The sequence below is a fragment of the Pleurodeles waltl genome, chromosome 12, assembly GCF_031143425.1.
Source record: "Pleurodeles waltl isolate 20211129_DDA chromosome 12, aPleWal1.hap1.20221129, whole genome shotgun sequence".
Classification (NCBI taxonomy): domain Eukaryota; kingdom Metazoa; phylum Chordata; class Amphibia; order Caudata; family Salamandridae; genus Pleurodeles; species Pleurodeles waltl.
Window position 1 is genome coordinate 194,869,654 of NC_090451.1, and position 16,737 is coordinate 194,886,390.

Here is a 16,737-nt window from a genome sequence, read left to right on the forward strand (position 1 = left end):
GCCGAGTATGTTGTGCCTATTAACTGACCTCCCCACTTCGCGCGCAGCTCCTGTAGGTCTGCCTCCAACAAGTGTGTCATGTAGAATAGCAATGTGTGCTCCCAGTCGTCTAAGGCGTGCGTACACACGAGATCTTTTACTCGGCGCTCCCATGCCCCTCACATCCCATGTCACAATATCATATTGGTTTATATTACGTTTCACGTGAGATGCCATGTGGATTTATAAGCTATGCCTATTCGTGGGTACCTGGCACTTAACTTGGCCTTCCACTCAACCACCACTACCACAGTGCTATTTAATAAGGTTACCATTTGCAGCAGTATTCTCTGTCTTTTAAATGGATCTGTCGTGTGCTTTGTTACTAGTCTACTACCCCCTCCCTCCCCAACTGGAATCCTAACCCTACTAAAAACTTGTGTGAAACTACTTGACCCATAACTGTGTGAAAAAACCTGTATCCGACTGGATATCCATGGTGGTGTTATGTTGACAACCAGATGTGACTCTTTTGCGGGGCTCACATCTTTCTGCAGACCTAATCTGCTAATACGCTTGGGTGCCCCCCAGTGTGAAGAAACCCCCCATCCGTGCTCACCCCCCAGCCCCCAAAGCGTGCCCCGACAGTTAGATATGAGTTTATGCAAAAGATACTTGTTGTTGGGGGTGGACAATCTTCGGCAACCACCGCTGCCCTGGTGCCACCGGTGCCATCGGGTCCCAGCCACTATTGGTACTAGTGGAGAGGTGGAGCAGAAGTATATAGTTAAAGTTTGTCTGCAGTTCTGGGGGTAACGATCGATCCTTTCCACACTCCTGTTATTGTAGAATCGGAACTGGCCGTGTCGGAGTCCAAGTTAATCTCTGGGTTGACCTGGATACCGCAAAGTTACTCTGCGTCAGCAGGGGCGTCTCTTTCAACACTTTTGCTCTTTCTTCTGCTACCTGTTTATCATTAGGTTGACCCCTGGTGCGCCTCTTGGAACGCTTCCTTGATGCGGAGGCTAACCATTCCTCTTCTCCTTCCGCACCCTCTCGGGGGCGCGCGAGGCCCTTGGCATGCAGCCATGTCCAGGCGTCCTCAGGGGAGGTGAGTATGTGGGTGCGACCTGCCGAGACCACCTGTAGTTTAGCAGGAAACAGTAAGGCGTATTTAATATCATGTTCACGCAGGCGCTGCTTGATTTTAACACAAGAGTTACGTTGATTTTGCACCTCCTGTGTGAAGTCTGGATATGCATTAATGATTGAGTCCTCATAATTGTATGGGCCTTTATTGTGGAATTGTTGCAAAATTGCATCTCGATCCCTGTAATTTAAAAATCTAGCAATCAGTGGCCTGGGTGGCTGACCTTGGGCCGGAGGTCTGCCTGGAATTCTGTGCACCCTTTCCACAGAGAAGAACTTGGATGGAGCCCCATTTAGTACTTCCTTGATTAGCCATTGTTCCAGGAATATTTCTGAGTTTGGTTGCCGCATATTTTCAGGGAACCCCAGAAAGCGAACGTTATTACGGCGCGATCTACTCTCCGCTTCCTCCGACCTCCTCCGGAGCGCCTTCACCTCCGCATCCAGGTGCTGAATTTGTTTTTGATTATCCTGGGCCATGGGGGCCAGTTCAGATAACCTCTCTTCTGCCGTTTTCACTCTTTCCGACAATTTACGGTGATCCACTCGGAGTAAATTCAGGTCTTGGGAGTCAGCGTCTATTCTGTTTTCCAGAGAGGATTTAGGCCCTCATTCTGACCTTGGCGGGCGGCGGAGGCCGCCCGCCAAAGTCCCGCCGTCAGGTTACCGTTCCGCGGTCGAAAGACCGCGGCGGTAATTCTGACATTCCCGCTGGGCTGGCGGGCGGCCGCCTTCAGGCCGCCCGCCAGCCCAGCGGGAAAGAGGCTTCCACGATGAAGCCGGCTCGGAATCGAGCCGGCGGAGTGGAAGCTGTGCGACGGGTGCAGTTGCACCCGTCGCGTATTTCACTGTCTGCACAGCAGACAGTGAAATACATTTAGGGGCCCTCTTACGGGGGCCCCTGCAGTGCCCATGCCAGTGGCATGGGCACTGCAGGGGCCACCAGGGGCCCCGCGACCCCCCCTACCGCCATCCGGTTCCCGGCGGGCGGACCGCCGGGAACTGGATGGCGGTAGGGGGGGTCGGAATCCCCTCGGCGGCGCAGCAAGCTGCGCCGCCTTGGAGGATTCCAACGGGCAGCGGAAAACCGGCGGGAGACCGCCGGTTTTCCTGCACTGACCGCGGCCAAAGCGCCGCGGTCAGAATGCCCTGCGGGGCACCGCCGGGCTGTCGGCGGTGCTCCCGCCAACCGCGAGCCTGGCGGTCACAGACAGCCAGGCTCGTAATGAGGGCCTTAGTGTCCATAATCGCCTGCAGTACTTTCTCAAATTGTGCGAAGTGTGTCATAAGTGTGCTTTCTAGTGTTTGTAGAGTCGGGTTTGTCTGCTGGTCGCTGGGTGCCACGCCATGGGTGTTCCGATCTTGGTTCTTGGTTGATTTAAGCCTGCCAGCCATTATGCCAGCCTGAGAGGTGTCTTACGGGATGCAGCGGCGTACAGCTTGGCTTTGTCCTCACCGCAAGTTTCCCCTTTGCCGTACGACCTTGTCACAGTGATTGCTCCCTTGCTCTCCGGACTCCACGTTGGCTAGTGGAGCTTAAGCGGGGCTTATTCCTAGCTTTTGACTGACCAGTTCTTGTGCCTGCTTGTTCACGGGCTAATGCGGGGGCTGCCAGTTCTACGGGCAGGCCCAGCGTTGAGTTGCCCTGGATTCGTATAGCGTGTTCTTTGTAGGATTGGGATCCTGAGCCTGCTATGCTGATGGGCCAATCCCCCTGGGGCAACAGTGAAGACGGGCCGCAGTTACTCGATGGGGGGGGGGGGAGCGACAAGGAGCAGAGAGAGGGGGAAGCAAATCAAGTCAAGAGGGGAGGTAGGGAGCTGACCCCCAGGCGAGCTCACATCCGCACCCATTTCTACTGGGCAAAGTCCAAAGATGAAATGCAGCCGATAGTTTCTGCCCCGTGGCGATGCCAGCCGGCCCGAGCCGCGGCCTCCCCTCACCCGTGGCCCGGGCCCGCCCCTGCGCTCATTGTCCTGCTGCGGTGGGGCCACTGTGTAGTGCTCCGTGAGATATGCGCCGCAGTCTGGGGGGGGGGCACAGTCCTGGGCGAGGTGTGCCGCCACTTGGGCTCCCGAGAGGCAGCGCCTCGGCGGAGCCGATTGGGGGGGAAGGGAACCCCCGCTGCTCGCCCCAACCTGCAGCAGGGAGCCAGGCCCCCCAGACGAGCCCCCCTCCCTACATCGGCGTTTCGCGGCTGTCGACACTGCGTACAAAGGTCCTCGCTCCAAGCCGGGGGCCGCGTCGTTCTCCAATCCGGCGTCGTAGTCTGATCCGATGCAGGCCCATCTCCTTCCCTGTGGGCCCGGCGGCTGAGTCAGCTCCCAGCAGTGCGCTGCTCGTTCCGTCGCAGTGCCCCAGCCCGGGGTCGGTTTTCCGGCGCCGCTCCACACCACGGGTGCGCCGTGTACCGCTTCGGATCCTCTGTCGACACAGTAGGGTTCCGACCGGGGGGGGGTGAGAGAAAGGGCTCACCTCGCTTTCCTGCACGCCGACTGCTCCGAGCGCGCACCAGCGCGAGCAGTTTCACGGCGGTTCGGCTCACGGGCTCCGCAGGGGGACGCGATCAGGACTGCTGGGTGCCGCCATTCCAGGAGCCCCATGTGCCGTCTCTCAGCCACGAGGCAGGCCCCGGCAACTCCGCACCAATTTCGCCGGGTTGCGGCTCCTCCGGACCGCGCTGACCTAACGGAGGCAGATCGCACCCACCGTGGCGCCGATGGAGTTCCGGGGGGCGCCCTACAGGATGTTTGTGGCAGGTCTAGGACGGAGCACGCTTACTAGGCGTCCTTCCCGGCCGCCATTTTGGCTCCTCCAGTATAATGCTAATGGTAACCTGGTATTGTGAACCTGTCCAAGTCGGGCCCTAGGCCTTGCAAATTTACTTAAACTATTTACTGCTTATTCCATATGCCTAAAGCTCCTGAACACTGATTTAAAACGTTTGGCTTCTGTATTGAAAATAAGTCACAAAACAGTCAGCCTCCAGACAGCACGTCCGCTTAACTCCACCTAATACTGAATTGCACTGCAGGGCTTGTGTTTTAAGTATGAATATATATTCATTCCAGCTCATTATGAGCATACAGATAAAAACTGTCCTATCTAGATTGTTTACGTAAACGGTATGATTTGAACATTCTATCCAGTCCACACCAAGACTCACTCATTCTTATTGGATCATTGCAAGAGACTCATTCCTGCGCGTCAGACTTTTCTATTCTTGTTTTGCTATCATGAAATGAGAAGAGAGTTTGATCCATACTCTACTAAACTATGTTTGCCCTTAGAAACATTTAATATGTTCTGTTTTCTGAACGTTGCAAATCATTTAAAAAAGGCTTAACTCCATGGAGCCCAGTCTACTTCTTTTCACAGTCAAATGTCATCACAACACCGAATTGGGTGGCCTTTTATCGAAACTGTTTGCTATTAGGACACCCTGCTCCCAGGTAGACTCCTAAATTTCAGTATTATGAAGCCTGAGGTGCCTGTATCAGTCTGTGGTTCATTAGACCAGTTCTGTGTAGATACCTTTCAATGCTGCCTCCAACATAGGTTTCATTGCCTCTCTGTAATCGAAATAGCTCCACGCACCAATCATACCTCTGATTTCTTGTCCAAAATGCCGAATGTAGGGTTTGCGGCCTCAGTTGTCACTCTACTGGCTTTGGGAAAAGTGAGCTGGTCCATGAAACTCTGGCTTTTTTCGTTTTCTTTTGTATGTCAATACGAGCTCTCAGATGATAATCAGATTTTAAAAAAATCAAAAGTAAACATAAACGATTTTTGGGTGTCAGTATTTTTATTTGTAGAAGGTGCATGTTTGTCTTCCTGTGCATACCTTTTTAAGCAGGAAATGATCGTGCTTGTACATAGATTTATCTTAACATTGATTAAAAAAAAAAAGTGTTTTGTTATTGATGGTACATCTTGTTCCCTTTATGATTCTTCTGCTCATTTGTACATTTTTTGCTTCCCCACTCTCCTCTGGTCTTTTCACTCTTTTCTTCGTGGTTCTCAGTCTCTCAGTTTGTGTCTTGCAACACGCTTTTTCATTAAGGGAGTACCATAAAGTCCTATTACCAAAGCTAACCGTGACTTCTCTTTAACCTGGCGGGTGGGAGGTTGTGTGCGTTTTAATTCTGAACATTTTGGAAAATCGAGGTGGCGGAACCGGCTGTCTCTAGGCCAGACCTCGCCCAAAATAGGCTATCTCGTGCAGGTTTAGCATATTTTTACCTCTGTGTGAGACATTCACTGAAGAGGTTTATGTGTAACGTTGCCAAACTCAGTGCCACTGTGTGTGGTCAAAGTATTACTGCATACCGATGGTGTGACTTGCAAAGACTATTGATCAAGGGCTGCAGAATAACACGAATTATTAATTCTTCATTAAGTGAAGACTTTACTCACTGATGTGAGGATCACTCAGCAATAAATGAAAAAAACACTGTACTACATTTAAAAAGCCATGGCAGTACAATGAAAAACACAAAGTTCAGGCACAGTTATGATTACAAAACAAAACTTACAAATCACTGAAATTTGCCAGTTATAGTTAGGTAAAGTAACCACACTTCTTAATCTGCTTTGCATTGCTTATGATTTATGAATTAGGCTGGAGTGTTCCACTCTAGTCAAATTAAAAGCTACTTGAGCGTATTTCTTTTTGAAATTTGAAATCTTCCTACACACACATTTGGCTCAGTAATGCTTCTGTAGGTACCAGTGTCCCCAGTTTAGTGACCATCACATACTTACAAATGCGGCGAATGTAGCCGCAGGCTCAGATCTGAGTGTATTGGCCAGATCAAATGTGTGGAGGAGAATGCCTTTTGGTTACCGATATCCAACGGCTACATGCCATAACTGCCTTTATGATAAAACACATGTAAAGATGGTTTACTTGTAAATGTCCCAGCCTTATACCGATCATTTTTCTGGACTCATTGAAAAACGAAAAAGCATGTAATCCTCATTTGAATTGTGCCTGCATACAGCTTATTTGTGCTGCTTAATATAATTGGAAACCTTTCCAATAAGTGTATTTAGGGGAGTTGTTTACCAATAGGTATTTCCTGTTGCACATTACAATGTATCTTTCTTCCTCCATATGTTTACTCGATATATCATTACATTTATTAAGTGGTAATACACTAGAATGGATTAGACTACATTAAGTTTTGGACAGATACTTTTAAGATGCAGTAATGACTAAGAGAAAGAGACTGCTGACAGGACTGCTTAGAGTAGAGAACTTCCTGAAATCTTCTATTGTCAACGTAACTCATTTACAGTCTATCTGGGCCCCCTTGCAGAGGCTTTTGATGACATCACTGGGGATTAATTTTGCTCCTTCATCTCTTCTTTCCGTGCAGATGTTTTGTACAGCATCTCTGATGAAGGCAGTCTTTCCAGAGCCTTTACCTGCAGAAGAGAAGCTGCACTCATTAACGTATGTTCCTGTTTTGTTCCATTGCAGGTGCTACAGGGGGCGCAGTTGATAGCGGTGGCTGCTGATCCTTTAACAGGGGCCCTGGATGGCTCCGCTCTTCAAGGAAATGATATCCAGGTTCAGTACGTCCAATTAGCACCAGTGTCTGACTCCGCTGTACCATCTCAGGTAGGCTACAGTACAACCTCATAACGACCAGTTGCTGGCAGATGTATGTCTCAGACGTCTCTTAGTGGTAACACCTTTTAAAACCCTTCAGCTGCTCTGTATATGAAATTTGTATCAAAACTTCCCAGGCTGGGACAGACCTTTGGTCAAAATAAAGTCCTCTGCTTTTGTAATGTTTTCCATTTGTCTGCCTAGAGAAAACCTTCCTTTTTATTTGTGTTAGATACATTAATTGGTTACCTTTGCATTAATAGAAAATATGTAATTCGACCAGTACAAAGCTTTAAGAAGAATTGCGAAACCAACACGTCTCACCCTATGCAAGATCTGTTGGTTTTGTCAGTCATTTTAAGATATGTTGCACAGCAGCACTGATAACTTTAAATCAATCTGTGCTTGGTCCATGCTCCACAGAAAGGAACGGATGTGATGTTTGACCTGCACTGGCCAATTGGGAGACTGCAAAGAGGAGTGATAAGTTAAATGTATATTTTTAGAGGGGCTTTGGCTCAGCCCTCTTCCTCTTTTTGTCTGTTAAGCTGTCATTCACTTTTTGTTTCTATCCACCACAGTATACAAAATGGGGCAGTGGTTTAGCTAACTTGAGCCATTTTGCTCTATTGCTTTGTGAATGATGGTGAGCAGTTCATCTGATCGTATGTGCACATCACTTAAAACGAAGCTCACCTTGTGCCAACCTGAAGGAATAGTAATTTATTTTGCCAATATTTTTTTTCCTTTCTTTATCCTACATACAATAGTTCAAAGTCAGAAGTACAATTTGTGTGTGACAATAGAAATCATATTTTTCTGTACTGTGCATTAAAACTAACATGAGGTTTTATACCAGTTCTAAGGTCACCTATCTGCTAGGAAGCACTTCTACATTGCTAATAAAATTATATGGGATTATTATTTCATTTTTATTTAAAATTTATATTGCAAGCATGTGGCCACTGTGTTTAGGTGGTAGTATTTTATCTTTTTCTTTTCATTTTGGCAGTGTACACTTGGGAAACCAAATAAATAAATAACCATACCACTGACTTTCTAAGGGCAGACCTATTGCTTTGGCCAATGTTTGTCTTTAGGCACCAGCAAGCTCTATATTTCTTATTTAATCTCCGTCTTATTTTTTTATCAATAATTGATAATTCCGTCTTCCTGTTTTGTGTGAAACATAAGGGAAGACACCAGGAAAACATCCTCTGAGGAGTGAGAGATTGAGGGAAGTATAGGGCTTTGATGATGAAGAATACTTATTTATTGAGAACTTTACAAGAGTCATCGTCTTCATCAGTACATAGAGAAAAGTACAGACACAGAGTGCTGCTTTATGCATTACGTTAACATACAGAATACAAACCTGAACAGTCACACAGTTATGCCAAGTACCATTAATGGTTAGTGATTCTCATTAGCCGCCTGGATGCCTGAATACAAAATGCTACCTTGCTATAGTTGCCGTTTCTCTACAGCCCCATGCTATCTGGTGTAATTGCCGGAGATCAGAAAAGGAAGGTTCACTGGTCCAACAGTAACAGATGAGGCCACTGATAGCGGTCATATTTCTGAGAAAGATTAATCACAATGCTAGGAGAGTCTACCAAAACGATCACATGTCATGAAGAATCCATTGGTTCAAGGAAGTGAAAGGGCAGGCACAGATATCCTTTTGGGCATTGGAAAGGCAACATTTCTGTTTCCTCCAGTAGCTGAAATCTTTGCACAAAATATGAGTGAGCACCCTCCCTTGCTAGCTAACGATCCAATTGAAGGAGCTTGAGGGTCTGGTGCAGCCATCATGACACCAAGGATTAGAGACCTGGCTGAGCCAGTCTGAAAATATATTCTGCCTCTTTGGAAGGTTTGTTGTCGTCTGGAACACCAAGTTTGCTTCTGCCTTAAACATCAAAGTGATTAGTGATAACTGCGGTCTTCCTAGGTGGCATTAAGCATTAGCGAACTTTTAAAGATATGTATTAATCCAATCAAACAATCAACAAATGTACATAACAGTTTATTTAGACCTACATTCTGTACAATTATCCTTTATATACAAATTTCTAATGAGCAAGAATTCAAAAGTAAGATGTGTACAAAGGATCTACATCAAACAATAGTAGTGCTCAGTGAGAAAAATTGATTACACAGTGCAAACAGGCGCAGTGATAAAACATCCAGTAAGGTGATCAGTGACCAAGACTGTAGATGACGAAGTGGTCAGAAAAGGGTACCACCTCAAGCATGCCAATATAAAGATGAGTTACAGCTCCTAATTGACCATAATTTTAATAAACTGCCTTAGCACCCATTAATGATGCGTTCAGACCGATTGATGTAATTTGAAGGGCCATCATGAGGACAAAAATGTTTCTGGAGTTTACAATAGGTCCTAAGAGAGAAAATGGGTATATTTAAAAACGGGGTTAAACCAAATCAGCTCTTAATAATTAGTGAGTTTTATCCTAGGAGGTTATAGTTACCCGAAATTCATACGGGGTGGTATCACTGCAAGGAAGTAGAAAGGGCATTTGTCAAAAAATATTGAAAAAGCAAGAAAAGTGATGAGTGTGATAGTGAAGTAGCACACCGTGCGACTTATGGGAGGAAGAATCAGCAAAGGGCAAGAAATCCTAGATCTGAAAAAATAAGGGTATATATAAATGCATTTTTTTTTAAAATTGTTATACAATTGAGAGTGGTATACTGATTAATCCACTTATTTATGTCAGCACGTGAGGTGACTGATCCAAATAAATTCATAGATGATAGTGTGTAAAGCCTGCCAATTCCTTCTGGGGGGAAGTTAAGTTCTGCCCAGATATCCGAAATAATTGAAGAAGCCAAGTGAATTAGGGAGCTACTGTAAAGCACATGTAAAGATGCACATTGCTAGAGTGTGGCAACATCTTGTACATACAGACACAACGGTACAGTCGTTGAACTAAGAGCAACTGTACTAACTGAGCACGGCTGAGTCCAGCTCATGGGCTACAATGAAGGGATCAGTCCAGCTGACAGACATGTCAGTAATGTGGAAATTGCGGTGTTTAAAAGAAAGCCACCAAGAGATTCACCAAAATAAAAATAGAAAAAGGGGAAAGCAAACTGATAAGTATTTGCAGAGTGGCTGCTATCTTGTGCTGGTGAGGTACAAGAAAAACAATGTGCCACATAAACCAAAACTTTTGTTTCATGCATTTGAGAATAAATCCATTGTAGCTCACCTAGGGCCACATGTACAATAGTTTGAAAGAGCGGTTTCCTAATTGTGATTACCTGCGAATCGAAATTAGGAAATAACTATTTCAAATGTATGAAACTCTTTTGAGTTTTATTTGCGATTCCCAGTGGGTGGCAAATATACCTACCTCATTAATATTCATGTGGTAGGTCTCGCATTGCCACCCATTGGGAACCACAAAAATCTCAGGTATGGTGGCCTTCTGGGTTCAGCAGACCACCGTCTGTGGTTGCTTTAAAAAAAAAAATGTGCAGCCTGTTTTCCTTAAAGGAAAAAGGAATGCATTTAAAAAAGAAAATGAAAAGTTTTCTTTTCAATTTTTTAACAGTAGGCAGTGGTCCCTGGGGCTTTTACAAACCTTCACAAAGGGAAAAGGGGTCCTTTGGTCACATCTTTCAACTTGTGAATGGGTTTGGTGGTAAACTGCAAATGTTTTGCGGCTGCATTTCATTTTCAAAACATTCGTACATACCACTGCAATTTGGTAGTAGGAAGGAATGCCCTAGACATGCCCCTTCCTAATACCGAATCGCAAAGCCAATTTGCGATTTGGTAACAGGTTACCAAATCGCAATTTGGCCTTGATACTTACCAAAAAGCATTTTAGTGGTCGTAAACGTCACAATTCTGCACATTGGACCGTTTGCAACCTCTAAAAAAAGATTTGTACATGTGGCCCCTAATTAGAAATTAGCATGATTTACATAGAAGTGATTTGGATGGTTTTAATTAACATATGTACAAAATGTATATGTAGTAAGCAAAATAAAAAAAAATAACTCAATGGAAATTTGGTATATCCGTAAATGCAATTTTTCGAGTTATTAACCAGTGCATTTGTCTATCAACTCAATAATCAGTTGTAATCAGTAGAACATATGATAACAGCAGAGAGGGTGAGATACACTGCTTGTGTGGGAGTTTCGTTTGCTGCAGTAGTTGAGACCATGTGTGGTGAATCAAAGAAACACACTAATGGAAATTAAACATTTCCGTCCGAACATGCAGTATTTCGAGTTGTTAACCAGTTAACCAATGTATATGTGTGCTCAACAAATGTCTGCAATCAGTAGTAGGACATATAATGAGGGTACAGAGGACAGCATATACAGGTATGTGTGTCCTCAAATAATTAATTCCATGCATCCAAATAGTAGAGACCAATGGTGGTGGCAGAACATTTTGTGGTCCACTTGGACACACATCTATTCAATAATTGTTGCATATTGCAATCCCTAAGCAGACGTTTAATATTATTTATCACTTGCCATGTGATGAATGTTTCTGAATGGGACATATTTATGAAATGTGTAACCAAGGGGACATTCTGAACCAGATGCCAGAGGCAGCTATTATGTTGGATTATTCTGTCCTTCGCTTGTTGTGTAGCGTGTCCCATATAACAGTGATTACAGGGACATTTGATGGCGAAAACTATGTTTGTAGAGTTACAATTTGTGAATTCTGTCAAAGTGTGTACAATATTTTCACGTTGAAAGGTCCCAGTGTCCGTAGTTTGACTACATACAAAACAGTTGCAACACACGTAATGTCCAGCTGTTGGTGGTAAGCCCAATAAAGAAGCCAAGATGGCATGTATGACTTTCCAAGACAAAGCACTCACTAAGTGGTCATGTAGATTCCTTCCTCTGCAAAAGGAGAAAAGAGTGGCCTCGTTGATTAATCCACTAGTTTTAAGGCTGTTCCAGTGTTTTAGGTCAAACTTATTTGAAGTCGTACTGACTATAGTAACACAAGCAATCTAATCCATTTTGTTGCAAGGCCTACAGGTGAGCAAGGTGTCCCTTGGACAGTACCAAGCCCATTTGAGGACACGGGATACCAGATATTTAGTATAGCTCCTTTCTTTTAATTTAATTGTCAGGATAGCGGGCTTCCTAAAATTGTCACATGATCTCCATTTACAATTTCTATGAATCCTTAGAAACTTCCCATATAGGAGGTTGTCTCTAAGCCAATGGGGATGGAAACTCTGTAGTTTGTCTTCATAGACTATAATAGTTAGGTCTAGGAATTTAATTAAGTGTCACTGAAATTGTGGGTGTAGTGTAGTTGCATGTGGCTACATACCTGTGTGCCCCACTCTCTCTGCTTTCATCAGAGCACTGGTAACAACTCGAAAATTTTGTTTACAGATATGCTACATTTCCATTAATGTGTTTCTTTGATAAATATTGTTTATAACACATTCATTTTTTATATATATATTAATTATAGCATCCAAATTATATCTTTATAAATTATGTTGATTGCTAATTAGGTGTGCTACAACTGATTTATTCTCAACTGTATGTAACATAAGTTTTTATATGAATGCGGCATTGTTTCACTTTGTGCCTCACGTCACTAGATGACGGCCACTCTGCAATTTGTTTTCAGTCCACGTTCCCCTTTTTCTATTTTATTTTGCTGACCCACTTGGCACCGCCATTTCTGTATTACTGACATACCAATGTGGACACCCTGTCAGTGGGATTTATTCCTCCATTGTAGCCCATGAGCCGGACTTCACCATGAGCATTAAGTACTGTTGCCCTGATGCCTTTAATTCAGATGCTACTACCAGCGAGACTGTATGTACATGGCGTTCCCACACCCTAACAAAGTGCATCTTTCTTTTCAGTGGACCTCTAATTCACTTTGACTGTCTTAATTATTTTGGGTACCTGAACGGAAACTATCTATGCCCCTGAAGGAACTGGCGAGGTTTACACACTACTGCATAAGAAACAGTTTTACTGCCTTTGAATTCATCGTGATCAGTCCCCCGTCATGCTGACCCAACTAATTCAATTAGTTCCACTCTCAGTTGTCTAGTAGTTTTCAAATATGTGATATATATATATATATATATATATATATATATATATATATATATATATTTTTTTTTTCAAAACAATGCCCTTTCATTTCAGTTATAGGTAATTATAACCTCCTAGGAAACCTCTCCAATTTAAAGTGCTAATTTGGTTGATTCCAATTTTTAAATGTAGCGATTTTCTCTCTTAGGATCTACTATAAGCTTTGAAAACATTTTTCATTCAGGGGATGACCCTTCAAGTTACATTCAAGGGTCGAAACATTGTTGACACGAGTTGGTGCAAAAACATATTTTTAATATGATTGTCAACTAGGAGCTCTGACTAAATAGATGTTTCATCTTTATATTTGCACACACTCAGATTAGTCACTTGACGTATTAGCCTTTTTTTTACCACTTTACCATCCACTGCCTTGGTCACTTATCGACTTACGAGGCTGTTTTTTCACTGCACATACCTGCAATTTATGATCACTTTTTCTCACAGAGCGATAATACTGTTTAACGTAGATCCTTTGTACGTTGCTAACGTAATCCTCAGTTGTTGCTCTTTATATAGATTTTGTATATATTGTATTATTATTAGAACCTATTAAATGTTATGTACATTTGTTGATTTTTTGATTGAATTAATACACAATCACTGATTTCTTTAAAATGTGTTAATGCTTAATGACACCTGGTAGGACCTCTGTTATCTCTAATCATTACGTGCCCTGTACTTCTTAGGTCAAAGGGTACCTCCTGTGATTGTTATAGTAAGCAGCAACGGTTCTGGGGAGTTGGTATGTTGTGCGTTTCCTCCATTAGGAAAGGCTATAACAACTTGTTTGTGAACTGCTTCTCTTGACTGAACTTGCTTCCAAGGGAGAAGTTCAGAACCCAATGGTTGGTGGCCATACCCAGTGAAACCAGAATCAGAGCATTCAGAGGAACTCCACCAGCAGGTTATTCTCATTGAGCCACCATGCCTAGGTTTCTGTGATGACTGCTGGTTCAGCTAACAAAGCATTGTCATACTGAACTGGAGCCTCCCATGTGGGTCACCAGGCAGTTAGCCAGAGGCTTGAGAACGGTATGGGCTTAGGATGCAACACTGAGGTAGTCACCATTAAACTCTGCCCCACTTAAGTGATGAAGCTGCTTGCATGTCAAACAGTGCCATCAGAGAGATCGTCCAATCAAGTGGAACACTTAAACAGCTAGTCCTGTGGTATAAGAAGAAGTAACTAGTTAACCAGACAAAAGTATTGCAGACTTAATAAGCATTGGTTTCACTCTTTACAAGCGAAGGGCATTGATTAGCTGGGCTTCCTACTAGGAAAAAGAGCATACATCCTCATTTGCAACAATGCTACTGCCAGGTCCTTTACGCGGACAAATCCTTTTGGTGCTGATGACAGTCCAAATGGTAGAATGGTAAACTGGTAAGGATCTTGGCCAGCCATGACCTGCAGCAACCATTGATACTCCAGCTGCATGAGGATGTTTAGATATAGGGCCTCATTATGACCCTGGCAGTCTTAAGACCACCAGGGTCGCGGTGGCGGTTCAATCGCTGCCAGTGTGGCAGTCCAACAGCCGCATTATGACTGCAGCAGTAGTGCCACGGTTGGACCGCCACTCAACCGCCACAGGATGGACTGGCAGTGCTGACGGCCCTATTCTGCCAGGGCAGCACTGCAAGCAGCGCTTCCCTGGGTATTGTGACTCCCCTCTTCGCCAGTGGTTTCATAGCTGTAGCACCGCCATGAAATGGCTGCAGAGACTGCTTCAGGGTGCACCAGGGGGGCCCTTAAACTGCCCATGCACTTTGCGTGGGCAGTGCTGGGACCCCCCTGGCCAGCCCCATTGCAGTGTTCAGCAGACAGTGAACATTGCGATGGGTGCTGGAGACAATGCTGTAGGCCGTTTCCCACTGGGAAATTCATGGGGTCCACAGGGAGGCAGCCGCACTAGCGGCAACCTGCCTGTCGGGAAGCTGAAGTCATAATGACTCCCATAGTGTCCTGGAGCTCCCAGGCTGATGAAAGTCTCACAGAGATAGCAAGGGAGTGTTTAATTTCAGTGTCACCATCTTGCATGGTGTGTAACGTATTAACCAGTGTCATTGAGTCTAACAGGGACGCAAAGTCATCTGATGGTTTCATGAAAACTTAAACAATGACTTCCTTTAGTAGTAAAGGCTGAAGACTGAGGACCTGAGTTAGTGTTTAGCAGATGGGTTACTCCGTCACAAATGTGTAGGATTTCCCGTCCACCACATTACGATTCCGATAGGATATATTGGGATTTTAATATGGCGGACAGCATATCCGGCACGTTTGTAACGGAGTAACCCCATCCGCCAAACGCTAAATCAGACCCTGCGTCTTGGAGCGTTCTTGTCGGTGGACTCATGGATTAGGAACTGTGGGTAACAAAATGTTACAAAGCGACAGAGAAACCTACCTATAAGTGTGTACGTTTATCATGTCTGATATGATGTAATTTAAGCACACCTCTTGCACATACTCATTGCGTGCCCCAGCTTTTTATTGCACACATTTTTCACAACACAAAACCGCATCATTGTTTTTCACCATAGATTCTGGATTTGCTAAGACAAAAGTATAGCTCAGAGATATGTTTGTCCACCACCACTGTCCAACCTTCACATATATATATATATATATATATATTACCTTGCAGTGTGGAAAAAAAGAACAGAATGTAAATAACACACTCGTATGAAATGATCGGAAGTTGTATTTCATGATGTTGTGATACGGTGTAATTGCTATGCAGCAACAAAGTGCTGGGTAACACCCCCCACTAAACACAGGGCCGAGATTTCTTGGGAAGAACCGACCCTTAGTGCAGAGCAGCATGCCGCTTCCAATGATTGGTTTCCGGAGTATTTCTGTACATTTCCTTTCACCGCCTGTGGTAGCAGGCTGGTCTTTTGATGTCCTGTTTCAGCGTGTCCCTCCTCTGCGCTGTCTCTCTCTACTTGCTGTTTAGTAGCAGCATTTCGTTCATTTCCCGAGCCCTTTTCCCGGAACGTTGTTCGGCGTAGTGATGGGCTTAAGTTTGTGGTTAGCCACTGATGTATGCCAGCTTTGAGGATACTGTATGAAGGAATGCCAGACAGGTGGGTGTACACTGAAAGCCAGAACAGCAAATGTAGAGTCAGAGAAAAGGTAGCAAAGACAAATATCATAACTGGTCTAGAGAAACGAGTTAGTATTCTTTGCTCTTTTGAATGCCTTTGACAGTCCAGACAGCCATAATAGAAGACGGGTAGCTTTGGGAATTAGGACTCCGCTCATGGACGCCATAATTGGACTTTCTTGGGGGAACAGGACTGTGCCATATAACTCCCCCAAAAGGCGCCATATTAAAAGCAGCTCCCCTGTCACCTTCCTCCTTAAGGCTTAAATAGTATTGTTTTTGTGGTCTAGGAAGTTGGCTCTTTGTGCGTATATAGGGCTTTCGGACTTTGTGAATGGACAGCTCCACCTAGAGACACTCACCTATAACAGGTGAGGTGCAGCTCTGACAGCATGAGCATATTCCATCAAAATGCCTCAGTGCTAATTTGAATGGTACTCATTCAGAGAGTGAGTATGTAGAATATTTGTTAGGCCATTCATCCTTTTCGTCGGAATAAATATATCTGATAAATTTGGTATGCTTTACTTAGAATTTGTCTTACCTTTCAATTTTTGCTTCCATATTTTTACTTTATTTTCTTTGCTTCGGTTTGTTCTCTTCCCAATGTATAGGTTCTTGTTTTTAATGTAATGTTTTCCTTTGGGTGTGTTTTCCTTGCATCCCTATATTATCTCTATTATCTCATTTTATCACGTATTCTTTCCAATATTTGTCCCTTCAATGGTAACCCTATAATAT

General features: G+C 44.3%; 1 protein-coding gene across 4 annotated transcripts in view; it reads left to right on the forward strand.

Annotated features, from left to right (window-relative positions):
* The window catches only part of BANP (BTG3 associated nuclear protein), a 927,800-nt gene that overhangs the window by 853,622 nt on the left and 57,441 nt on the right, over nt 1-16,737 (forward strand). For all 4 annotated transcript variants that reach the window (XM_069217391.1, XM_069217392.1, XM_069217390.1 and 1 more), the window contains one exon: nt 6,614-6,754. In XM_069217391.1, the coding sequence (XP_069073492.1) occupies nt 6,614-6,754 (141 nt within the window). The remainder of the gene's footprint in view (nt 1-6,613; nt 6,755-16,737) is intronic.